Here is a 26,585-nt window from a genome sequence, read left to right as displayed (position 1 = left end):
CCGCCAAATCGCTGAGCCCCAGTGGCTGGGACTGAACCCGGCTGTGTTTGGGCTGGACGAGCAGGGTACCATTTGTTAGTTTTCACCCAGCTCCTGCGCTCAAGTGTGAGTTTGTTGTTAATACTTTGGCATGAGAAGGGCAGAGGCTCTGGACTTCCGGGGGCCGAGAACACCCGAGGACAACGCTCACTTTGCTTGCTGATGGCCAGCTCGTCCTTCAGCTTCTTAAGATCAGCCTTCAGGCTCCTGTTCTCTTCCTCTGCTTTCACCTCGGCGTCCCTGCCATCCAACTTGACTCCACCAACAGCAGTTTCCTAGGAAGAGCACCAAGGGCCCGAGTTACTTAGGTGGGAGAGAGGGAAGCAAGAAGTAGGGAAGTAGGGAAGGAAGGAAGGGAGGGAAGGAGGGAGGGAGGGACTCCAGCTCTATCCTCCCTACTGAGCTGTGATTCCTCAAGCTGCCCTGGGCACTTGCCCCTTTAGAAATGTCAGTGCAGAACTGGGCCACTGCTTGTTCCCAGCCACCAGGGAAAGGCTAGGGCCAGCAGGGCCACCTGCTACAGCTCACAGGCCACACGCCCTGCCTTCCCTGGCCCCCAGCCCTGCCTCCTTTCTCAGCAGCTCCTCAGAATTTAATAGTCCATCCAATGACTCAATTTGCCGTCATCTGGAGATTTCTGCCAGTCACCCCCAACTGACAAATGCCCCTCCTGCCTCTCCCCAGGCTCCACAGCTAACTCCAGCCAAGAAGCCCCAAACTCTCCCATGCCCATCCAACTCTGTCCTACCTATGAATCCAAGTCCATCCATCTCCTTCCTAGTTTGGCTCACACCTCACTTCCTCTGACAAGCCTTCTAGGACTGGCCGCCCCCTGTCCCTACCTCGTCCCCAGCTGATGGCAATCCTCAGGAGACCAGGGCCTTATCTTGTGTTCTTCTGTGCTAACTTGCCTGTGTTTATAGCACAGGGCTTGGCTCGCTAGGGAGTCAGTTTTATCAGGGGAAAGTCTAGCCTGGACACAGCAGTTGGAGGCAAGAAAGCAACAACAAGGGTGCCCCATTCCCTGCCGAGTCCCCTAGAACCCACTGCACCAGCCACCACTGAGAACTGCCCCTTGGCCCCTCCACCCAACTCTTCAGCTTTCGACAACAGTATGTCACACAATTTCCAGCTTGATAGGCTAACAGTGGCCACTGGGGCCCATAAAGAATGTCATGTGGCAGGGTCAGGTAGACAGAACTCACCTTCTTCAGTTGGTCATTTTCTTCCATGTACTTCTTGGCTGCCTCACTAGCGCTCTCTGCTTGCTTTTTAAAGGCTTCATTGGAGGCCAGCAGTGTGGCCTGCTGGGAGATGAGAGTCACCAGGCGTCTGAGCAGACTGTGATTATTTATAAAAAGAAGGGAGATGTGAGCAAAAGAAAGAGGGAAAAATGACTGGCACGAATTTCTCTTGGTTGCTCCCTGCCATGCCTGCCTCCAGCCTAGACCTGCCTTTTGGATTGCCAGGCAACCAGGCGAGACACTGCTGGCCCGGGCCTGGAACCCAGCACTTTCCAGGTCAGGGTCTGGATGTGCCAGAGAAGCCACAGCGCCATTTTCTTCGCTGCCAGGCCAGGTTCACCTTGGTAAACAAGAGCAGCTAGCACCTGGGGGTGCTTCCAACGGGCCAGCTGAATCCTCGGCCAAGGCCACCTTGTAAGGTAGGCACTAATGCTGCCTCCATTTCACAGAGGAGAAACTGAGGCTCAACAGGCTGAAGCAACTAGTCGAGGTCAAGAGCTAGAAACAGATTTGGGTGGAATCCCCACTCCTGGCTGTCCAATCTTGAGACCTGAGCTGGGAACCATTACATATTCTAAATTTCCAGGGAACCACTCCCAAGCCAACTGAGAGAGATGAAAATGACTCTTCTCTCCCCACTCTCTTCTCAAACGCTGTCTACAGGCAGCTGCCAGAACACATCTGTTAGATAACATCACTGCATTCAGGTCTTCTGAGGCTAAGTGGACAGAAAATGAAGAATCAGGACCCAGGTGCACACCTCAGGTCCAGGTCCAGCCAAGCCATGAGGAGCAAACAGGTGGCAGCTGGGGGCACACACTACTCCATTTCCCAAAAGCCACCCTTGCCCTGAGATGTTACCTGGCAGGAAGAGAGAGGAGGGAAGGACTCCATCCCTCGAGAAAGGCACAGCTCAAACGGTCAAAATTGGGCAGAGGCAGGGGATGTGGGGGGACACGACACTTTCCCCACACACCTGGGACAGGGCCCAGGCCAGACACAGCTCAGAGGAAGGCATGGTCCTGTCTGTGCAGAGGCCCTGAGAAAGAGGGAAAGACTCTTTGTCCAGGGTCTTTCTACAACAAAGTGCTTGCTTGGAGGAGACGAAGCTGCCGCACTTGCCTGCTCTCAGGCCACACTCTCTGAGACCCCCAGCAGCCTTCACAGGGCTTTCATGGACACCTGCTGCTCAGACAGCCCAAGGGGATGGGGAAAGCAAACAAGGCCAGTTCTCTCCTAGGCCTGGGCCCTGGCAGAACCCCCGGCAGGAATGAGTACATAGAGGGGAGCAGGCTTGCAAGGGCCGAGAGACACCCACTACACTTCCTGGTGCAGGGAGAGGCTCCAGGCACCGCTTGCAGCATGGGAAGAGCCAGGCCGCTGGTTCCTGGCAGGAGGGGAGAGTTTCCAGTGACATGTGCTCTCTAAAATTAGCGGCCGGGACCTCGTGGCCCAGGGCTCAGGTTTCCCTGTCTCAGCCCCCAACTGCCCACCAACCTGCCCCCCACTGGGCTGGAGCCCTGAAGGTGGAGGGAACTCCCAAGCACCCCAGAAGCCAGAGAGAAGCAACACGCCTGAACCACATGGGCAGGGTGGAAGTCACTTGGAGGGGCCCAGAAAGAAAGGCAAGTCTGACTAAACCCCAGCCTCCCAGCACAGAGTGCTTGGGCAACTCTGAACAGATCCCGGCAATGTGGAGCAGGCCGCTCCTCCCAGCTGGAGCCCGGATGGGGGGAGTGCACGTGTGCCACCTGGCGGACCCAGCAGGCAAAGATGGGGCAGGCAAGCCCAAGGATGACACTCCCCCGCAACAAGGCTGGGCAAGCGGCTGACAGGAGCGGATTCTAGTAGCACTGTAAGTGACCATGGCTGTGGCCCCAGTTACCCAGCAAGGCTGGGCCCAGGGGGGTGGTGGCAGCAATGAATGACAGTGGCAGTGCAGCAGGGGCCCAGCTCCCCTTGGTGCCCTCCCAGCCCGTCCTCAGCTATGGAGAACCAGGGTTGCCAACACATGGAGTCCCACACAAGAGCTGTCCAGGGGGCCCTCGTCTTAACTTGCAGCCCTTAGTTAGGGTCTCCCCTTCAGTGCAGGGCAGGAGCCCCCCAGGCCCCTCGTCTTTCATGCCATCCACGTCCTTTCCCTTCCTGTTAAACCTGTTCCTCCAACCCTGCCCAGGACAATTCTGGGTAATTCTTCCCTCCAGGAACCTCACCCCTCAACCACTCTCCCCTCCTCCTCCATTCCTCAACCGAGGTCAGCCTAGGCCCTGGCCTGGCCAAGCCACCAGCAGGACCACCAGAGCCCTAACCACTCAATCCAAGGAGGGCCCTGGGGTCCTCAGGGCACTCTTTCTGCGGCACTTGGTGCAGCCAACAAGTCACCCTCATGGAACTCTCCCCTGCCCTTGACTCAAGCAACCCTCACCACCCACCAATCTCAGCCCAGCCCTTACCTCCAACTGTCTACCTCGAGACCCGCCCAACTCAGCCTGTCGAAGAAGGCCAGACCGCCCCTGCACCGTCCCCCTCGCTGTGTACAAAGTGTCACTGATCTACCCCAGCTCTCAACCACCTTGGGCCCCCACCTCCTCCCTACCGGCCCAAGCCATTGTCCAGTCCTGTCCTTGTCACCTCCAGACAGACCACCTCCCAGTCAGCCCCAGCACCAACAGGGATGGCCCTCAAAGCTTCTTTCTGGGGAGGATTTTAACAGCTCTGAACTGGCCTCCTTCTGACCTGCAACCATACAGCTCTACAATCCATGCCCCAAGGAAAGCCAGAGTAGATCTTTCTCCAAGATAATCTGATCATGTCACCCCTCTGCTTCAAACCCTCTGACGCCTGCCCACCGCCTTTGGCCTTTGGCTGGCACATGGCCCTCTGAGAGCTGGCTCTTCTCTCCTCACCACCCACATGGCCCTCTGCTCTAGTAACACCAAACCACCGGCACTTCTTGGAACACGCCGGGTTCTCACTTGCCTCATGTCCGTGCCACTGCACATCAGCCCGTCAGGTCTGCAATGGCTTCTCCCCTGCTCTGACAACTCTTGCTGATGACTCAAGACCCAGCTCAATCACCACCTTCCCCCAAAAAGCCTCTCCTGGCCATCCCCAGTCCCCCTTCTGAGTGCCGACCCCATCTGCCGCATCGTTCTCACTCTGTTCTCCTTCTCTCTCTGCATCATCTCTTCCTTGTCTGGCTGCCGAGTTAGGGATGCCTTCGGGCCAGGGACTGTCCTTTGGAGCTCTTGACCCCCTATACCTGGCATGCTGAAAAGGGGCCTTGAAGATGACCACCCCTCCCCGTGTGTGTGAGGCTGCACCTCAGGCCAGGGCAGAACGCAGGTCTGGTGCCCTGGTTCTCCCCCGACTCAGCCTTCCCTTGGCCCAGCCGCGCTGATGGGGACACGGGCAGACATGGAACCTGCCAGTCAGTCAAGCAACAGGGTGACAGGAAGCAGTATTGGGAAGGCGCCATGTCAGACCTGTGTTGATGAGCAACCCTGACTTGTGACTACAGTGGTGGCGGAGAAGGCACGCAGGAAAACACTCATCACCAAAGCTAGGGACGGAGCCAGTGCCCTGGCCCGAGTATGCAGGGTACTCACACAGGGCCCCAGGGTAAGCCAAGAGCAGTGCAACTAGCACTGCTGACCAGGAGCCTGCCTTCTAGAACATCTTACTGCCCCGACACACTAGGGCCCATGCTCTTGTGCCCGCCCTCAACTCGCCCATCAAGATTCAGCTTTGAGGGGCTGGCCCCACGGCCGAGTGGTTAAATTCAAGCGCTCCGCTTTGGCGACCGACCCAGAGTTTCGCCAGTTTGGATCCTGGGCGCGGCCACGGCACCGCTCGTCAGGCCATGCCGAGGTGGCGTCCTACACAGCACAGCCAGAGGCACTCACAACTAGAATGTACAACTATATACTGGGGGGCTTTGGAGAGAAGAAGAGAAAAAAAACAGACTGGCAACAGATATTAGCTCAGGTGACAATCTTAAAAAAAAAAAAAAAAAAGATTCAGCTGTGAGGTTCCCCCTACGACTCTCCACCCACTAGCCCTCCCAGGTACATCAACGTGCCTTCTGTGTGTTCCCTCAGCACACCAAGAGTCCACCGGGCCCCAGGCCCAGGACACAGCAGGGTATACAGTGGAGGGTGCTAAGCTTCAGAATCTCCAAGTCTCTGCAGCCCAGAAGATGTTAGCCTGCAGAAAACGCTGACGTCCTGCTCTGCCCTCCCCTGAGGTTATCCTCCACTGCTCTCTGCTCTACCGCCCAAGTCCAGTCATCCGGCTAACCACACAACAGGTGAGAAACCATAAGCCAAAGGGATTTCCCAAAGGTGCAGGGTTAACAGAGAGGCCCAGAGTCTGGGTTAAATGCACTGACAGAGGAAAAAGTCAGTGCACAAACCTTAAGAGAATCCAGATGTGTCCTTGGCAGACAAACGTCATCCCCAAATACCTGAAATCAACTCAGCTTTCTCGGTAAGATATTTTTGGATGCTGAGCGGAGTTCTCGTTGTTTTCATAAAAGGTTGAGCAAACAAGGGAAAGCAGGAGAAACAGAGTCTCTGTATGGACACTAGAGAAACAGGGCCAATCATATCAAGTGGGGGAGATGTTCATATGAGCTTTTGCACTAATCCAGTCTCCCTCCTGTGGGCTTAACAGGAATTGGGGGAGGAGCAAGGGGGAGAGTCCTCCCGTGTCCCAACTGGAATATTCTGCAGTTGTGCCCATCCCGACTCTCCCCTCCCATTGTCAATCCTGCCCACTTAGCATGTGCCAGCCAGATGGTGAGTGCCACGTCCTCAGGTGAGTTAGGTCACTCAGCCCTCAGGACCCTACTGCAGGACAGGTAGGCAATTCCCCTTCACTCCACTGCCCCTGTGCAAGCGGGAAGCTGGTGTCACAGCACCACCTGTTGACTCTCCAGGCCAACTACAGCTCTGTTTCTGGCAGTGCTCCGCAGGGCAGGCGGTGGATTCTGGGCAAACCCACCCCACTGTCCAGGAAAAAACACAGGAGGCGGCCACCCTACCAAGGAACCAAAAGCCTGGTGATACCCCAGGAAAGGCTTCAGGCAAAGGAGAACAGTAATAACAGGGTAGAAGCCGCCCCAAGAAACTCTCACCCTAAAGAGCCTAGAGTCATGAAAATATGGAAGCAGCAAAACAGGAGAAAGGAAAGTTGATTCAAAAGATGCAGGGAAAATCTTCCTGAAGGGCTGCCTCAAGCACATCTTACCACACGCCCTCCAGTACACAAAGGCTGGAGAAAATGGGGGGGAAGGCCCACAGCCTGGGGGAACTCCAGCTGCCGACCTGGAAGGTGCCTGCCCACCCGGAGGACAGCGAAGTTGGCCATCCACCCGTCGTCCACCCTCTCAAGCTGAAGAGAACCAGTCAACAGGAGCGAGTTGTTTCTGGGGTTTTTGTCACGTTGCCCTCCTGAATCCAGCTATCTAAGGGATTCTGTGTAAACAGGGAGCAGAGAGCAACTGAACAAGGTCAGACAACTTTGGAAAGATATCCCAGACTAGCTGACTCAAACTAAAACACGCTGGCTCCTGGAGAAGCAACCTTTGAGGGAGGGGAGGGAGGGAGATGTCACCCGGGGACGCAGCACCGTACTAGAGTCTAAAGGAGACAGGGTAGTGCCTCTAGCAGGCCACATACCATGCTCAGAGCCCAGGAAACTCGCCTGGGCTTGGGGCAGGGAACCGAAGCAAAGGACAAAAGGTGGCTTTAGCTACGCTGTCCAATATGGAGGCCACCAGCTACACATGGCCTCTTCAGTTTAAATGAATTAAAATTACACTAAAGGGAAAATCCAGCTCCTCAGTCACAACAGTCACACTCCTTCACAGCGAGAATATTTCTACCCAGTGGATAGTTGGTCAGGCAATGCCAGGTTGGAGGAGCCCAGTGGGTCCGTCTACAACCCTGCTCTCCACTCCCCCACCCTCCGCTTTTAGGCCTCAGAGGCAGGAGCCCTGAGGCCCTCAGAGAAAGGGGTCCTCCCGGAACATCAGGCTTCCAGTGACCTTGGAATCAGGAAGAAGGAACCTCTGCTTGCTTGGCATGCTGCCCCCAAGGAGATCACTCACCGTTTGTTTTTAGAGTGTGAGGAAGAGAATTCTTCTGCCCCAGTTAAGCAGCTGAGCAGACTGTGTGTATTTTAAAAGAAGCTGATGCTCATTCTGATGCATGTCAGATGGTCCTTCTTGGCCTCTTCATAGGGAACTCCCCTCACTTCACTGCAGTCCCCCTATCAGAGCCCCTTCCTAGGCCCAGCACCCACAGGACACTGACACACCACTATAGCGGGGACAAGTTTGGCTTGGGGAGAACTAGAAATCAACGGACTTAGCAAAAAGGCTCTTGCCCAGGACCTAGATCTGAAGCACTATCACATTTGGACCCTTGGAAAACGATGGCAGCCAAGGGATGGTGGCACGGACGAAGGGGAACTGAAGGCAGTCGTCCTCCACCTAAATTACCCTGTCTTTGCATAGGCCTGAGCATTAGGATTTTAAACCCTTAGTTATCCCTTAGTTACCTTATCTAGATGCCGACTTAAATGAACGAACAATAAAAACACAAACACAGAAACAAACCCCAGCAAGGGAGCCAGGGCCACGTTGCTGGGAGTTACTGTGAACTTCTTGCAGGGAAGATGGGAGCGTGCTTATGATTTTTTTTAAAAGTCCCTCTCTTTACAAACAGATAAACCAAAATAGTTTTTGCCTGTAAACATGGTATCCGGGATTTGCTTCAAAGCCCAAGCCAGGGGATCGTGCAGTGTAGATAAAACGAGACTGGCCGGGAGATGCTCACTGTTGAAGCTGGGGCACGTTCTTCTACTCTGTCTCCACATGTCTGCGTCTTCTCTGTCGACAGAGTGAGCAGCCTGCCCCAGGAAGACCCCCAGCACTAGCCACCCTGTGCCCAGGGCCGCCCTCCCCAGCCTCTGCTCTTGCTGCTACACCTGTCCTGTCTAGCTCTACTCTGCTGCCCCCAGCCCAGCCCAGAGCAGAAGAGCCCTGAAGGCCAAGACCAGGCCGTCTCTCCAAATCCCTACCCAGTGTGGGCACAGCCTACCACTCAAGTGGGAAAAATCCCACCAAACTCTATTGCTACTCGAACTGATACCAGTAAGAGCTACCATTTATTCAACACTCCCTTTGTGCCAGGCACCAGCCTGAGAACATGACCAAGCCACCTCGATCCTCACACCAAGCGCATGAGAGAGCTATCCTCATCCCTGCTCTACAGGTGAAGGAAAAGGCTCAGAGAGGGTACATGACTTACCCGAGGTCACAGAGGTAGCAAGTAACAGACCAGGATCCAAATCCAGGCCCAATTCCAAAGCCCATTCTCATCACACCAGCCTGCTTCTCAGGGCTACCATGGGCCATCAGAGCCCCAAGGCAAGGTGAAGAAAGTGCACCCTGGCCAAGGCATGCAGCAGAGCCCAGGCTGGATGTTAACCCTAGCCCACGTGGCCTCAGCTCACCCAGTGGCTCCAGCTCCTCTCACCATCAGCACAAGCCCCAGTAGTCGCATGGGCACCAAATATATGCTTGTTGCCAGGTTCCGCCTCATTCGCCCCAGAGGGTCTGGATGGATTTTGCTCTATGGGTTTAAAAGGACTCCATCGTCTTACAGCAGACAACCCAGCCCCCCCTGGTCACTGGCCGTTAAGCAGAACTTAGCGGCAAAGCATGGGCAGCTCCCTCTGGGCTGACTACAGGCACACCATCCAGCCCCAGAGGAGTAGGCAGGAAACAAGAGATCCCTGTGGATCAAGTTCAGATCATTACAAATTAGGGGGCCTCACGCACGAGGATGGACCTTCCTAGTCGGATGATGACCACTACTTTGGTCCTGACTTTGACTGATGTTTTAGCAAAGGCATGGAAAACACGGCATGGCCCTCTGAACACTGGAAACTCAGCCCAGCAGGAGCCGCCGTGCAGCTGCACTCCTGGCAACTCCAGAGGGACGCTGGCCAGCTGCAGCCCTAAAGCCAGAAAGTAGGCACCAAGGAAACAGATGAGCAATGATATATGAGACAGAGCCTGCAACTGCCTGTACCCTTGTCACAGACCAGAGGTCCCCAGCGTGGTGCTGGGACCAGCAGCATCCACATCCTCCGGAGGCCCAGACAAGTATGTCTTCACGAGCCCCCTGGGGTTCCCACTGCCAGAGCTCAGGAGACCTGAAGAGTTGGGCTGCCATCCTAAAACACCTGGCACAACAGTCTGACGTGTTCAACCCGGACACGGGCCTAAAGCTGTCCCCATCTGCCTGGGACACCCCATTTAGTCCCCAAGGTAGTAGGCAGCCCTTGTGTGTGCCCAGCCCTTGGCACAAAGGCGGCCAGGCTAAAGAGGATGAGCCCAGGTTCCTGGGCCACACCTCACAGGCTGCCAGGGGCCCTCAAAAGCCAGCCCTCTAGGCCAGCTAGCAGCATGGCGCAGGTGTCACAGAGCAGACTGCGAGGGAAGCCTTGAGGAAGCATGAAGAGGAGGCGCTGGCTGGGCTAGCAGGCAACAGTAGGGGGTTTCCAGGCTGAGGCCACAGAATTAGCCACTAGGAACCAAGGCCACCCCTAGCCTCCTCGAGACTGCAGAGGACTGTAGGAAGGAGTCACGTCCTGAGGGATCCGGGTGTCAAGCCTTTATGCCAAAGGTACTCTGAAGGCATTGGAACAGGGGTAATGGGATGTCAGAAAAGTCACTTGGCTTGGGCAGGGTGGACAGGCTGAGGAAGCAAGGCTGTTGGCAGGAAGCCTAGTTGGGTCATGGCAGTGGTTTCCAGAATAAGGAGGAAGAGAGGCTCAGGAGGTGAGATCCCTAGGCTGTGGAATGGGGACAGAGTTTCAGTTTTGCAAGATGAAAAGAGCTCTGGAGGTTGGTTGTACAACAATGTACACCACTGATTTCTACACTCAAAAATGGTTGAGGGGCTGGCTCGGTGGCACAGTGGTTAAGTTCACATGTTCCACTTCTCTGCAGCCCAGGGTTCGCCAGTTCCGATCCCAGGTGCAGACATGGCACCACTTGGCAAAAGCTGTGCTGTGGTAGGCATCCCATGTATAAAGCAGAGGAAGATGGGCATGGATGTTAGCTCAGGGCCAGTCTTCCTCAGCAAAAAGAGGAGGATCGGCAGTAGTTAGCTCAGGGCTAACCTTCCTCAAAAAAAAAAAAAAAAAAGGTTGAGATAGTCAAATTGATGTTACGTGTATTTTACCACGATTTTAAAAAAAAACAGGAGCAGGAAGTCACATGAGACAAGAAAAAAGGACAGAGCTCCCCAGGCTTCTGGGTTGCCCACAGAGAAAGGAACGTGAGGACCAGGGAAGGCAGCAAGCTGCCCCAATCAGCACAACCAGGCAAGCAGAGGCAGCACAAAAGGCGCGGCCCTGTGTTCCCCCAGCCCCCCGCAGCAGACAGGGAGGGACAGGCTCGTTTAAGGGTGTGAGGCTTCCTTTTTCAATTATAAGGACTGCTGGAGGCTCCCCCAACGTGCTCCTGACCCCGGCCCTGCTAGGAACCAGGGTCACCCCCAGTCTCACTTCCGACTGTTGCTCTCTCCCTCCGTGGCTCCTTCATCTACTAACCTGCTGCCTCTCCCCAGTCTTGCCTCTCCCTGCATCTGCTTCCATTCCCTCTACCTCACTTCCAGGGAGTGGCTGCCCCGCCAGCACCATCCTTTCACCCATCTCCCCACCCCTCGTGAAACAGCACATCAGCTCATAGTGCATCATCCTGCTGACCAGCCCCCCTTCTCCTCCTCCTCTCCTCCTAGCTTCCTCGTTTCTTCCAGTGGACCTCACCAGCTACCTTCCCTCCCACACGTGCATGCATGTGTGCGTGCATGCAGGCAGTCCTCTGGGGCCTGCCACAGGTGCCCGTCTGCAGGTGCCCAAAGCAGAGCCGCCACCACCTCAGCCTCAGAGGCTCACCTCAGAGGCTCGACAGCTCCATCACCTCCTACCCCTTCTCCCATCAGCAGCTTTCAAACCTGCCCCTCTTGCCCCACCAGCTACCGTGCCCTGGTTCAAGCTGCCAGCATCTCTCACGCTGGCGACCTCAGACTTGGTCTCCCTGCTTCTGAGCTCTCCTGCTCCATTCTATCCCAAACATTGTTGCCTAATATGAGCATATAACTCTGACCTTGGTGCAGCACCATTGGAAAAAATTCAGCCCTCTACCACAGAGAGATTGAGTACAAACTCTGGGACCAGCATTCAAAACCTTCTACCAGGCCTCCTGGTACTCCTGACCCATCCACCCTGCTCGGCCTGCCCTTCCCCAGACTTAGCTGGTACCTACTGGGGTTCAGGGACTGAGCCAGTGCCTGCCAGTGAGACGAGCGCAAACATGGACGAGAGAGACACAGATGGTAAGAGGGGCACAGACTCTTGGAATGGGATCAGGAGCCCTAAAGAACCCACCCTAGCTGAGATGCACGCAAAATAACCACCAAGAGGGGTTTTCCACTGTTTATGATATCAGAAAAACGGAGGAGATGAACTCAATGTTCACCAGCAGGGAATTGGTGAGACACGTAAGAATGCTGGAGAGCCAGACCAGTTGTCCTAGAGTGATGTCCACAATACACTCAGTGGAAAATGCAAGTTCCCACATGGCAACAACAGCTAGCCCGTTTTTAAGCAGCATGTGGATTTTTTTCCTTCTTCTAATTAGTTTTTTTTTAAAGATTGTCCCTGAGCTAACATCTGTTGCCAATCTTCCTCTTTTTTTTTCCCCCAAAGCCCCCCAGTATATAGTTGTATATTCTAGTTGTAGGTCCTTCTAGTTCTGCCACGTGGGATGCCATCTCAGCATGGCTTGATGAGCGGTACTAGGTGCGCCCCCAGGATGCAAACCTTCGAAACCCCAGGCCACCGAAGCGGAAGCACACGAACTTAACCACTCGGCCACGGGGCTGGCCCCAGACAACTTATCTTCTTCTTTGTTTATTTAAAGCCTCATCTTCCTCCAATGGCTATGTGCTACCAGATGACTTAATATTCTTCAGACGTACAAAGGGGACTAAGAAATTAAGGTTGTCAGAGTCATAAAACTAAGACTAATAAGGAAGACATACAGGAGGTAGATTTTAGCTTACAGATGGCGCAGGCGCCTTCCCACCAAAAGCCAGCTAAAAACTACTCAGGGAACACAGCAGCCCACTCCCCAGCCTGCAGTCAGAGGTGGGCTGAAAACCAACGATCTAGTACTAACAGCTCAAACCAACACAAACAAGCTACTGACTCCTCTTCCTCCCTTTCCACGCTGCCGCACTCCTACGTGGAGACACCAAGACCGTGTGGAGGGGTGCGCTTATCTGTGCCCCATGACATTCCGAGCACTACTCTGCCGTAACTCCAACACGGTGTGGTGAGGGCTACTCTGGTGCTGCTCTCCCTTCAACCACTCTCTTATTCCTCTTTTCTGTGCCAACACCCCAGCACCGTCTCCTGTAGAGTAATGCTCGAATGTTTGCTAAGACCATGAGTGGGACCCCACAAAACAATCTCATAATGCAACCAAACTTGACTCAGCAAAGCAAAACAGAGAAACATCTCTTTCCCACAGGCTTGCATGCGGCTAACAAGAGTCACTGGTTCATTTGTAAAAGAACATGCATAAAAGTTCAGAGGGGCACATAAGCAAGGACATGCAGAACAAAAAAAGGAGTTAGTCCATGTAGGGCAGACAGTGCGTGTGTGCTGACATGATGAGAGAATACATTCCTCAAAGAGAAAGCACTTCAAAAACGACAGGGTAAGCATAGCATGGTTTCCGAAAGAAATAACCAGGTACCTGAGAGCACGAGAGGGTACTTCAAGTGTTTCAAATGCATTTGACCATATCCAGACCTAGATGAACTCTATCCCAGGTTGTGAAACCCCACAACACAGCCAGAACTGCTATCCACCAATGACCTCGGGGGTAGTACACATGGGGAGATGTGCCAGATCAGTGCCATCCAGCACTTAGGTGCATGGGGTCAGCCAGGAGTTCATGGAAATGCAGGCCCTCACTAGCAGGCCAGGGGTGAGCCCCGGGTCCTGCCCAGGACCACAGACCAGACTTAGAGCAGTGAGGTGCCAGGGGACCAGGACACCACCAATCTATTCCCAAAGATTACAAAGAGAAAAAGGAAAAAAGGAACATAATGTGTGGGAGGACAGAGTAGAACCCACCGATATGCAAAAGGGGTTCTCGAATAGTAAAAATTTCGAACCAGCTCCCACATCTGTCAGCAGGGAATTGGTTAAACACACAATGGTCCCCTCACATGACATAACACTACACAACCATTAAGAATGAGAGAGGTCTGCATGAGTCATTTGGAAAAATCGCCAAGATACACTGTTGAGTGAAAAAGGCAAGTCAAAGCAGAGCAAAAAAAACCCCATGGTACTTGTAAGAGAAAAGTTATACATTGAGTAAAACATTATTTTAAAAGTTCAGAAACATCTCAATTACTGCCTGTAGCTATCTCTGGGGATGGAACTACAGGGTCCTCACTCTCACGCTTGACATGTTTGTATTATCTGAACTTCAGGTGGCTTTGTTTATTTTAATAAGCAGGTAGAACTTTGGCAATCACAATAACAAAGACAATAATTTTTTTTATAGTGTTTCTTGCAAGCCGTATATGGGTTGTGTGGATATCAAGTTTAGACAAGAACATTTCTATGGCTAATGCCATGCAAAGAAAGAAGTTCCTATAGGGCCACAGCTGCCATATAAGATCTGACCCCTAGACTAGGGAGGCATATATAGTCCTGGAAAACTCTAGAAACAATTAAACACATCATTTGTGGGCAACTGACGAATTTACACTGATCCTTGGGGTCACTGTTTCCTTTTTTAAGAAGTTACACAAGATCAACCTCATGTCCTTCTTTGATTGGCAACTAAATGGGGACTTGGGATGGTATGGCAGACACAGCAAGGAATCTTTAGCTAAGATGGAGAGGTAAGAGATGTGCAGCTGTGGAAAACAGAACAAAATCATTCCATTTGCAATAACATGGATGGACCTTGAGAGAATTATGTTAAGTGAAATAAGCCAGCGAGAGAAAGATAATCTGTGTATGACTCCACTCATATGAGGAATTTAAAATTATGGACTAAGAACAGTTTAGTGGATACCAGGGGAAAGGTGGGGTGGGGGGTGGGCACAAAGGGTGAAGTGGTGCACCTACAACATGACTGACAAACATTAATGTACAATTAAAATTTCACAAGATTGTAACCTATCAATAACTCAATTAAAAAAAAAAAAAAGAGATGTGCAGCTGTGGGAACAAGCAGGCCCAAGAAGTTACTACGTCTGACACATTTAAAAGGGAATTTGGGGGCCAGCCCCACAGCCGAGTGGTTAAGTTCACACACTCGGCTTCGGCAGCCCGGGGTTTTGCCCGTTTGGATCCTGGACGTGGACCTAGTACTGCTCATCAGGCCATGCTGAGGCGGCGTCCCACATGCCACAACTAGAGGACCTACAGCTGGAATATACAATTGTGTACTGGGGGGCATTAGGGAGAAGGAGGAAGGCAAAAAAAGGGAATTCAAGAAATCCTTACGTGCTTGTCAAATGGAGAGGTCACAGCAAAGTAGGGGAGGCAGCTACTATAATAGAGAACAGAGTGGGATCACAAGAGCAGACTGGAACAGTGAGCCAAAATCTCATTCCGTTCTCCCCACCTCCGTGTGTCCCTTGGGGAATAGCATAGAGCATAAATGAGAACTGCTTTTCTCTGAAGCCACTCCTTCAGGTTAGAAAGGAAACTGATAACTGTTCTGAACCCTGATTGCGGTGGTGTTACCTGACTCTGCATTTGTCAAAACACTCATAAAACTGGACTCCAACATGTACTAAATGTCAATTTTAAAAAGTCAACTGCAGGAATTAAACTGAAACACCTGGCTTCACGGTGCTGGAGAGGGAGAACTGAGCCAAGCACAGACTCACTCGTCTGGTACACCTGGCTACCCACTGTCACCAGGCCTGGTTAGACAACACCTGCCCTGGAGGTGTCCTTCTGGAAGAGGTTACAAAAGCAGAACAGTCAGGAGAGTAAGACTTCAAAGCCACAGTAGGTGAGGAATAAGCACCACTCTATCTGCCACCACTGTGACTGCTTCCGAATTCACAACCTGCAGTTTGCGAGCATCTCTCAAGAGGTGGAGCCCCAAATGCAACCCTCCGGGGAGCACTGGTTCACATCCAACCTGGCAGGGCTGGTGCCTCCCTCTGGCGGTCCCAGCCTTCAATGACGGGTGCTAATGGCTCATCAGCTTTTGCAGTGGCTGTGCCACTAACTCCTACTGAGCTACAATAAACCACAACCCCAAGTCTTTCCGAGTTCCTGCTGGGCCCTGTCTCCATTGCCCTTTATGAACCTACACGCACATTTACAAATGTATCTGCATTAAACACTCAAGTCTCATTGGAGTCGGCCCTGCCAGGGAAGCCATCTAGACAGCTGTGGATTCTGAGCAGTAACTAGCCTACCTGCTGTTCAATTCCTCCTAGCTTCCATTTCTCCCTGCATCTGCTCACCATGACAACCGCACTCAGCAGAGAAACACTGAGCAGGCTGGGGGTGCAGCGTGAACACCTGAGGGCTCTATTTGGATGGAGCTGATCCAGGCAACAGCCACTCAAGGGAGTTAGGACCCCACCTAACCACACTGTGATGCCAGCACCCTGCTCACACTTCAGTACCTGGTCCCTAAGAACTGAACTGGAGACTGGCAAACATTTTGCTGAAAATCCATCTACACTAGACCGATAAAAGGCAGGGCTAAGACTGATAAAATCTGTTCTCCAGTAGATCATCTCCAATGATCCCTCTCTCTTCTCGGAGAGCACACAAGCTATTCTCTCTACAACATGATCTGAGACCAAAGTCAGACCCTCCCATTCTAGTTATTGCCTCACCTACCTTCTTCCTCCTTTGCAAACTGGGATGCTTGCCTGTCTGCAGTCTGCCAGAATCTCTCCTACCCTGCAATTCCTCAAGGACCGGCAATTCCACCTGCAAATGATCTCAAGAGCCTCTGGACATAATTTCATCAAGGGCAAATGGAAGCTAAGTCATTTAGAGCAGCTAGCACTCCAGTATACACTCACTCACCTGGGATTTCAACTCTCTCATCCCAGTGCTTCCTTTACCCTTGACCTCTGCATGCCATTTCGTTCCTTTACACAGAAACATCAAGGAGACTCTCTTCTCCCCAGGCCTTACCACGTTTCATGAGCCAGAGCTCCCTGCAGGCTCTCACCTTCCTAGTACTCTTCTCAAAGCTCTGTGTGCTCTTCTGGGGCAGTCCTTAGTTCTCTTTCTGTCCTTCCTGTCTTCCAGATGGAATCACAGCTTGCCTGGTAGTCCCCCCGAGAGCCTCTGTGGTCTCTTTCGACACAGCCGGGTCTCTATCTCCCCACTTCGGCTCACTTGCAGTTGGACTCAGAATTTTGTTTCTGAGACTCAGTCCTCCAGATCTGCTTCCTTTTCAGTCTCAGACCACAAGATGAAACTTCTTTTTCACAGCTTCCCAAAGTTCTAAAACTCTAGTGTTATACGTCCAACTCCTCCCAGCCTTCTCACTTCCTCACTCTCAGAAATTTGAAGCCGGCACACTTGCAGACCACTTCTGTGACCAAACAGATCACTTTGAAAGCTGTTTGCCCTGTCCAGCTCCACCCCCGGCACTTTCCAATTCTGACCCAGAGAGGCCAGGCTCACCTGAACGACTGACTCTTTTCCTGAAAAAGTGAAACCCAGACAAGTAATCATTCTAATGCCTACTAAAGAAGGATGTCCGGGGGCCGGCCCGGTGGTGCAGCGGTTAAGTTCGCACGTCCCGCTTCTCGGAGGCCCGGGATTCGCAAGTTCAGATCCCAGGTGCAGACATGGCACTGCTTGGCAAAAAGCCATGCTGTGGTAGGCATCCCACATATAAAATAGAGGAAGATGGGCATGGATGTTCGCTCAGGGCCAGTCTTCCTCAGCAAAAAGAGAAAGATTGGCAGTAGTTAGCTCAGGGCTAATCTTCCTCAAAAAAAAGGATGTCCAGATGACTAGAGGAGAGCGGGCCCAGACCCAGAATCCATACATTCACCCTGCTTCTAGATAACCTCACGGTAAGCCTCTTCCCAATACCTCTGGAAGCCCTTGGCCTGAGCACGTCTACTCCCTGCCAGTCAGCAGACCCAAGAAAAGCCAGGCCCCCACGATCAGAACCCCTGTGAGAGCAGGAGGCAGCGAAAGGCCCCCAGGCTGAAAGAGGTGCTTTATATCAGCCTAGTCTTGCCCAACTAGCCACCCCCATGGCCCTGATGGAGGCACTCAGTCTTGCCAAAAAAAAAAAAAAAACACCAGAAATACTTAGGCTGCCATGGAGCACAACATGCTCCTATGACAGGTCTACATCTGGGAAGGCTCTGGAGACAGGGTCAGTCTCAGCCCCTTCATGCCATTTCTGCCCACTCTTTTCAGGTCAGGACCCCATACGTAAAAAGCCCCTATTCAGTTGGTCCTTTTAAGCTGGGCTCCAAAGGGCCTCTCCCAGAGGAGGGAAATGCCTTGTCACTTACTTCACTCTACATACACAGAGCAAGCTGGTAATGCACTTGCCCTAAAAAAGCACGTGGTAAGTCATGGCAGAGCCAGAACTCGGGTCTTCTGACCTTCTGGCCAGTCCTCTCCCACTCTCCACGCTGCCTCTGGAGTCTGGAGGAAAATGAGAGGCCTCTGGGGAAATCGTGTGGCTCCCCTGACAGGGCCTCCGGTTCAAGGTCACAGACTGAGGAGTCAAGGTCACAGGATAGCCCAGGGGTCCCTTCACAGCCCCTCACCCCTCCCCACTCACAAGGACAGCAGCAAGGAAAAGCCAGCAATGTGGAGATTCCTCTGAGCACGGAAAAGCTTCATGTGGAAGTGTTCCATGGCCCCAGGATTGTGCTGGAGGTTCACCTTCTCCGTCACATCATACTTCCAAATCTCGCGTGCAGCATCTGTGGCAGAGATGAGACGAGATACAGAGGCGTTTAGCTCTTTCTCGGAGAAGACTAAGCTGTCCAGGTGACAGGGGGCTTGAGTTGGGCGGCCTCACTTCACTTCCCCTGACTCTGTCTCCCGTTATCCCCCCTTCTACATACACTTCGGGGGATGCCTTCTCAGAAGCTCTGCCCTCAGGCCCACTCTCTCCTCCAGCTTTTCTCACGTCACTCCCTGGCCCCACTCTACAAGAGCAGGCCACAAGCTTGCTTCCCATGTCAAGATGCTAACGGAGTCTGAGGCACTGCTGGCAATGGGGGCAGCTCCTCTTTCTCACAGCGCCCCCAACATCTGGTTCTGTTTATCTCAAGTCGGGCAGGTCGCCAGCCACCCCAGTGACAAGCCAGGGTAGTCCTGTTTATAGAAATGCCCACTGAGGAGGCCTGAGCTGCCTAGGCGTCAAGACCCAGAGGATGCCTGCTAAAGATTCAAGGGTTTTTGTTTCTAAGCTTTATAATGAGCTTTGTTAAACCGTTTTATTCTGATTACAAAAGGAATCTGCACTCATCAAAAGTTCAAACATACCAGAAATGTGGAAAGAGAAACAATCTCATAACACAATCATCCCCAGCAAGGAATCTGATACGTGGCCAACTTATCTAAACCAGTCACTTCCAATCACATTACCCTATGTTATTCTTTGTAATCTACACCTGGATCTGAAATTACCCAAAGTACAGGTTTATTGTCCGTCTCCCTCAAATTAGACGACAAACTCCACAAGAACAGAAATCTTGTCTACTATCTCCCCAAGGCCTTGCACAGTTCTGGGCGCAGAGGGGGCATGCAAAGAACTGCTGAAGGGTGAACAGCCTCTGCTCCTGAGAGCCACTGTCAGACATATAGTCCTCCAGTTTAGATACATGTACATTGATATGTTTACCTATAAAGTAGAAATGGAACCACCCCATACCTACTGCTTTTCCTAACTCACCCCCAGAGACATCTTTTAAGTCAGTACATAAAGATCTACCCAAAGAGGGCTCTTAATAGACCACCATGGGAGAGGCATAAGATATCACTATATGGGTACTGTCTCTTTTTTTTTTTTTAAAGATTTTATTTTTCCTTTTTCTCCCAAAGCACCCTGGTACATAGTTGTGTATTTTTAGTTGTGGGTCCTTCTAGTTGTGGCATGTGGGATGCTGCCTCAGCATGGCTTGATGAGCGGTGCCATGTCTGCACCCAGGATTCAAACTGGCGAAAACCTGGGCTGCCAAAGGGGAGTGCGCGAACTTAACCGCTCGGCCATGGGGCCAGCCCCTGTCTTGTTCTTAATTTCTGGTTTCAGACTGTTTGGCTTTTAAGCTGATGTTACATTATAAAAACGTGCCTCCCACTACTGGTGTCTTTGTGTTAAATCTGTATCATGAAGCAAGCACCCTCCAAGACTGTTAGCAGGGATACAAACCAAAACAACGACACACCTATTTGCTATGGACTGCATGTTCCTCTCCCCACTAAATTCCTATGTTGACATTCTAACCTCCAATGGAACGGTGTTAGGAGGTGGGGCCTTCAGGAGGTGATTAGGTGATGAGTGCAAGGCCCGCATGAATGGGATCAGCGCCCTTTTAAAGGGGCCCCAGAGAGCTCTCTCACTCCTTCTATCACGTGAGGACACAGCGAGAGGGCAGAAGCAGGAAGAAGGCCCTCACCAGACAGTGAATCTGCTGGCATCTTGATCTTGGACTTCCAGCCTCCAGAACTGTGAGAAACACATGTCTATTGTTTAAGTTGCCCAGTCTACAATATTTTTGTTATAGCAGCCCAAACTAAGACATAAAATTTAAAATGTTCATACCCTTGGATTCATCAGTGCCACCTCTCCAAGTCTATCCTACAGAAATATTTGCATAAATGTGCAATGATGTGAGAATGCCTATAAAGGAACTAAATTACAGTATAACCATATGACAAGACACTACACAATCTGAAAAATAATGAAATTGCTGTAAAAATATGTCTAGGACACAGTAAGTGGAAAAAACAATCCAAAACAGTACGTACTGTGATATGAATCCAATCCAAAACATGTAGTGATGTCAGCAGAGAAAAATGCGTGTGGAAATGTACAAGAAAGTATTAAACGATGGCTAGCTGTGGGATATAGGATTATGAAATTAACTTTCTAGGTTAAATCTCTGAATTTTTAAAAATAATGTTATTTTTGTGATTGAAAAAACACGTTTTGAGCCAGCTCTGACGGCCTAGTGGTTAAAGTTTGATGTGCTCCACTTTAGCGGCCCGGGTTCAGTTCCCAGGTACAGAACCATACCACTCGTCTGTCAGTAACCATGCTGTGGGGGTGGCTCACATAGAAGAACTATAAGAACTTACAACTAGAATATACAACTATGAGCTGGGGCTTTGGGGGCAAGGGGAAGATTGGCAACAGATGTTAGGGCAAATCCTTCTCAGAAAAAAAAACTTCTAAATTTAAAATACAAAAAAAAAAAAACCCCATATTTTTCTACACTGTCATCTGCATCCAGGAACCCTACCACCTTAAGGACCAACTTGGTACAGAGCAGACTAGCAGTGGGGGTGTTGGGCCACACTAGCCCAAGTAGCACAGCAGAGTGCTGCCCCCCCATCTCAGACCTCTGGCCCAAGGCAGTTGATCCTAGACCCTTATCGAGCCCACTCCCCCAGTGAGATCTACCCTAGGCCCCTCCCAGTGAAGCCTAGAAGCCAGCCAGCACTGCAGCTCTAGCTAGTTATGTCCATCACCTTGCACTAGTATTTGCTACTAGCTAACACTTATACCTGTAGAACCCTCTGCTGACCTCTCTAGTTTACACTTCTTACTTCTTAGGAAGCAGCCTGTCATCACGGCCAGATGTCTCTCTAGAACTTCCAGGCAGTTCCCTGACGCCAAAAAAGAATGGCACCTTTGCCAACTACTGGGTTCTGCAAAGGGCCTCCTTGGCTCAGTCAGCTATGCTAGAAAATGGAGAGCTCACGGAGTCTGGTTTGTAGAGGGGCAAGGCCCTGAGGGAATACCCAGAACACAGTCCTGCTCCACCCTAATTCTCACCCCCACCACACACCCAAAAGCAAAGCACACATGCTCAGTTCCAAAACCCTGCAGCCTGGCTTTTCACGCTCAGGGGATGACACGTATATTCCCTACCCTTCCAGGCCCAGAGGCCACTCAGGGAGAGAAATCTGATTGGAAAGAAGTGCCTCTTGGGGCCTTGCCAAGTATTTCAAGAACTGCAAGGTCTGTGGGCAGCTGGCACCCACCCTATCCGGCTGGGAATGAGTAGGCCACACCTGGCCTGTTCAGAGGCAGCCCTGTCTGAACATATCTCATCGGGCCCCTAAGATATTAGGAAGGAGAAATGCTGAAATGCCTAAATGCTGCAGCTAGTGGGTAGGGCCATGCACAGTCCCCTGAACTATACATCCCTGGCCTCCCACCCACTGCCACATTTCTGCTGGGGACTCGGGGAGAAAGGAGCCTAAGCAGGCATCACACCTTAGAGACAGGACCACTCTTTGTGGCAGAGCCAAGCCAATGCTTTGGAGTCCAAGCAGAGGGACATATTGACCACTTACTACAGCAAAATACACATTTAACAGCCACACAAGAGCTGTAATGATTCCTCTAGTCTCTCCAAATAATCATGCCACCACCATGTCACAAAATGTCTGCCTTCCATCTTAGCACCACCTGGCCCCAGGCCTCATCATTTAGCAGTACGTACCCTCGGACCAGTGTATCTTTCAAGCCCCTGCTGGTGTGCACCTCAATGTGGGGTTTAGAGAACTTCAGAGGTGGAAGGACTCGAAACACCTGAAGTCTAACCCAGATCCACAGAGGTCTGGGATTTGCCCCCTAGATATGCTGCCAGACCTCTCAGTCCCCCCATCCAACAGGACAGGGCAGCTTCCTTCCCAGCTAGGCTCCCTGTCTACTTGGTCACTTATTGCCTATTCATGGCCTAGTTCAGGCATCGAAGGAGACTGATACTTCTGTCTAAGTGACTGGAGAACAGCACTACTTAGACCAAGGTCATCATGGGCCAGTTAGCTTCTCTTGGTTTCAGTTCTAGAATGACCTGAGGAGCCGCCCCAGAGATGTGAGGTGGTCATCAAAGGGTGTACAAAAGGCTGCTGGTCAAAGTGAAGACCCTGCCAGCAGTCAGCAGCACCCTCTCCGTGGATAACAGAAGCCTCTTCCCCAAGAGAAACAGGGGCCACTTAAGTGGCCTGTCTCTGAGAAGCCAAAGCTGTACGTTTCACATGGAACATGGCACAGGGATTTGCGGCAGAAGCCACAGCAAAGTGTCGAGGGCAGGTAGCTGCCCTCAGCCACAGCTCACTCACCAATAAGCAGCAGGACGAGGATGACAATGAGAACCACAAAGAAGGTGTTACCGTAAGTCACTACCAACTCCACCAGGCGGGACTTGAAAATCTTCTGCCATCTGCAAAGACGACAAAAATGATAGGAGCTGAAGAGAGACAATACACACTTGGGATCCAGGGCCCTGAGAACAGAAATCCAGTTTTGCATCTTCTCCAATGGCAAATATCCCATACAAGCTCAGCCTCAGCTGCTTGCAATTCTCCAATTTAAGACATTCGTTCAAGAGTGTTAAAAGAAAAAAAAAGATGCTTGCACTCATGTATATAAATTTCTAGAAAATCAATCTTTTTTTTTTAAGTTGTCATATATACAAATTTAGTCTCAACATTTAATAGTATGGAAAATAGAAAAGGGCTCCTATACCCACAATCTCAAAAAAGCTTTCTCAGTAAGAAAGTTACAATATATATAATGGATTAGGGATATCTAGGAACAGCTACAAAAGGCCAGTAGGAAAATCCCAACAAAAACCAAAGTATCAATTTTCAATGGCCCCTTAACACAGAATAAAACATTATAAAAAAGTTAAACCTAATTGCATATTAGAAATACACTTGAGGGGGCAGGCCCGGTGGCACAGCGGTTAAGTTCGCACGTTCTGCTTCTCAGCAGCCCAGGGTTCGCCGGTTCGGATCCCGGGTGCGGACATGGCACCCCATGGCACACCATGCTGTGGTAGGCGTCCCACATATAAAGTAGAGGAAGATGGGCACGGATGTTAGCTCAGGGCCAGCCTCCCTCAGAAAAAAAGGAGGATTGGCAGTAGTTAGCTCAAGGCTAATCTTCCTCAAAAAAAAAAAAAAATACACTTCTATTCACCCATGGATCCAACAGGCTGCAAAATGGAAAGAAAAAACATTAACCAATTTAAGGAAAAAGCACTTCCCACTAATCTCACGTACTATTTTTGAAAGATGACTCATAGAATTCTCACTTCATTTCTCAAAGTAATTAGTAGAAATCCACAGTCCAATGTTGCATTTTAAGAAAAAGGCTTAGTAAACACAATATATCTACAACTTTTATAGCAACTCTTTTATGTTGAAAATTTTCTAGAACACTATACATGAATTAACTTCCGCCAATCTTCCACGTTTCTTAAATTTCCTTCTAGTGGGAGTTTTCCCACAATAAGGATATGGGCCAATTGAAATATTCCCCGTGCTGTTTCCATTCAAGAGGTTTTTATCAAGTGAGTCCTTTCGCATGTTTGTAAGGACTTGGGATGACAGAAGGTTTTCCCACATTCTTCACATTTATATGTTTTTTCTCCTATGTGCATTCTCACGTCCTTGAAAGTTTCTTCAAGAAATAAAGGCTTTCCCATATTCCTGACATTCACAGGGTAGAAAATCAGTCTTAAACACAAGTAGTCTTTGGAGACAGAAACAGGAAATTTATTTTCCACTGCATTCCCCTATGGAGTATTCAAAATGTTTGTCACATACACATTATTGCTTTAAATTGCTTTTCCATGTGACCAATCTTGGTGCATGCAGATTTCTACCACCCTGGATTATTACGAAGCCGACCCCAGACCTCCCTTCATCTCCCTCCATAAATACTTCACGAAGTAGCTCTACCAGAAAAGAGCCTTCATAACGATTAACGACACCACAATGCCATCACCAGACCTCGAGAACTTCAATGAGAATCCCTCATTCTCAGAGCCAGAATCCCACAGCCCAATTGTTGCAACCGTTTTTAATAGTTTGCTTGAACAGGAAGTGATAGGGTGATAAGTGTCTTAAATCTCTCTGATTCTGTAAGCCCCTCGCTCCCCTGTCCTCTTTTGTTTTCTTCCCCAATTTACTTTCTGCAGAAACCAGGTTGTTTGTCCTACAAAGCTTTCCAGATTGCAGCAGTGAGGGGGCCTCTGTCTCTGCATTTCCTCTGAACTGTATGAGGTGTGAACAGATTCAGATGCGGCTTTTGGCAAGAATATTCCCTAGGCAGTGCTATACACTTCCTATTGTATCACATCAGGAATCTGTACTTTTTATTAAAAAACAGCTTTTAAAAATATCTTGTGCAGAAAGGCTTATTTGTAATGTTCTAACCTAAGTCAGAATAATGTGTTCATCATGTTAACTGCAATTAAAATTTTCCAGCTAACTTTTAACGGGTCTTTTGTTCACTGAAAGGGAACATGGCTTCATCCTTCATGGGCTGAGTAATGCTCATGAGGCTACTACGCAATGCCAGTGAGACTAGTTAGGAGGACAGAAGTCACCAAATCAGCAACAACGTGACCCTGTGGTGAAAGTCTTCTGGAGCCCACAATGCCATCCCCCGAACCCTAGGGACCCAAGGGGCGGCAAGAGGGCATCGTTCCCAGGACCATAACTAGAGACAAGTCTTCTCCTCTTCCCGGCACCCAGAAGGCAGGATGCTCAGGAAAGGAACTCGGCCAGGTGTCACAAAGCCGAACTGTGTAGAAGGTTGGTGATAACCAACCTAACCCCTGCCACCCCGACCTCAGACAAGTTCTACCTGTTTCCAGCCGGCCCCAGTTGCAGGGTCGAGCAACTTTGCACGCAGAAGCCATGGGGCTCCACAACAGTCACCCTCTCAACTCGCTTGCCTGTTTGCTCCACAGGCCATACCTTTTGGGAGAAATGAAGGGAATGCAGAGAAGCAGCACAGCAAAGACCTCTGCATAGAGGAAGGTGGCAACTGCAGTCCACTGCAGACTCATCCTGCTGCTAGCAGCTTTCCAACAGGGAGACGCGAGCTTCTTTCCTGACAGGGCACAGAAGGACAGGAGGAGCTGTGACGGCTGGAGAAGCTGTGACAGCTGGGCCGCCGGCCGCCCTGGGCCCCGGCAGGCTGCGCCGGGCTCTCCAAGGCACGGGCTGCGCCCAGCGGGGCTGCTTCACCAGCAGCGCCGAGGCCCGGAAGCGCGGAGCGAGCGGCCGCCTCCCAGCACGCGCCTAGACCCATCCAGAGCCACCCTTCTGGACAATTCCCTTCCCCGGGGAGTCGGGGAGACTGCTCGTGCCTGTGGAACCAGGCAAGCGTTCTCAACGACCACTACACAGGGCGGCAACTCTCGGCAGCCGGCAGGCCCCTCCCGCGCTCCCCGGCCAGGCGGAGCTCTGCGGCGGGGCTCGTGGGCCCCGGGCGGCCGCGCTGCAGGACCGCACTCGCTCCCAACGTCGCCAACGGGGCCGAGACAAAGGCCGTGGCTCCCCAGGGCCGGGGGCCTCGGGGTACCTCAGCGGGCCCACAAGAGCGCCGCCTAGAGGGCGGGAGTCTGCGCCAAGAGCAAACGTAGGCCTCGACTAAGCACCTCACGGCCCCATCCAGAGAAACTTCCAGAAGCAGCTGTCTCCTCAGAAGCCGGAGGAGCCCCTCCCGGCAGTCCCGGTCAGCCGCAGCGCCCACGCGGCTCGAGAGCTCCCCGACGTGGCTCTAGCTCGGCGCGCCCTGCCCCAACCCCACCTCGGCGGCTCCCGCGCGGGAGCCTCGCCCCCGCCCAGCCCCCGCGGCCGCGGCCGGCTCCTGCGCCCCCGGAGTCCGACTCCACCCGCCGCCACCCCGACTTCCCTCCGCCGGGCCCGGCCCCCGCACTACCGGCTCGACCCTCGGTCCCGCGCCCCCGGCCTCTCGCGCTTCCCCTCGTCGAGCGGCCGGAGCCCGGCTGGGCGCGCGGCCCGCTCACCAAGCTTCCCACAGGCACCGCTCACACGCTACCGCCGCCGCCAAACTCTCCCACCACAGCCCGGACCCCGCCCCTTCCTCCGCGGCCGGAAACCGGAAGCGCCCGCAGGCTCTCGCCCCGCCCCCAACCGTGGCGAGTCCCCAGCGACTCCGCCCACGGCCGC

At 51.9% G+C, this 26,585-nt stretch overlaps 1 protein-coding gene across 3 annotated transcripts in view; it reads right to left on the bottom strand.

The window, feature by feature from the left end:
- Positions 1-26,565, bottom strand: part of BCAP31 (B cell receptor associated protein 31) — a 28,823-nt gene extending 2,258 nt beyond the window's left edge. The window contains exons 1-6 of one of the 3 annotated variants that reach the window (XM_046673061.1): positions 26,423-26,565; positions 25,365-25,500; positions 22,716-22,816; positions 18,193-18,337; positions 1,245-1,380; positions 191-314 (exon numbers count right to left, since the gene is read on the bottom strand). In XM_046673061.1, the coding sequence (XP_046529017.1) occupies positions 191-314; positions 1,245-1,380; positions 18,193-18,337; positions 22,716-22,816; positions 25,365-25,456 (598 nt within the window). In that variant the 5' untranslated portion in view covers positions 25,457-25,500; positions 26,423-26,565. Of the gene's footprint in view, positions 1-190; positions 315-1,244; positions 1,381-18,192; positions 18,338-22,715; positions 22,817-25,364; positions 25,501-26,050; positions 26,073-26,334 lie in introns of those variants that run through there. The other 2 variants (XM_046673062.1, XM_046673063.1) reach the window with 2 other exon arrangements.
- Between the last annotated feature and the right edge of the window lie 20 nt (positions 26,566-26,585).

Source organism: Equus quagga, chromosome 10, assembly GCF_021613505.1.
Source record: "Equus quagga isolate Etosha38 chromosome 10, UCLA_HA_Equagga_1.0, whole genome shotgun sequence".
NCBI classification, from domain to species: Eukaryota; Metazoa; Chordata; class Mammalia; order Perissodactyla; family Equidae; genus Equus; species Equus quagga.
Note: the sequence above shows the minus strand (reverse complement) of the source record. Positions and strands in the feature narration are given on the sequence as shown.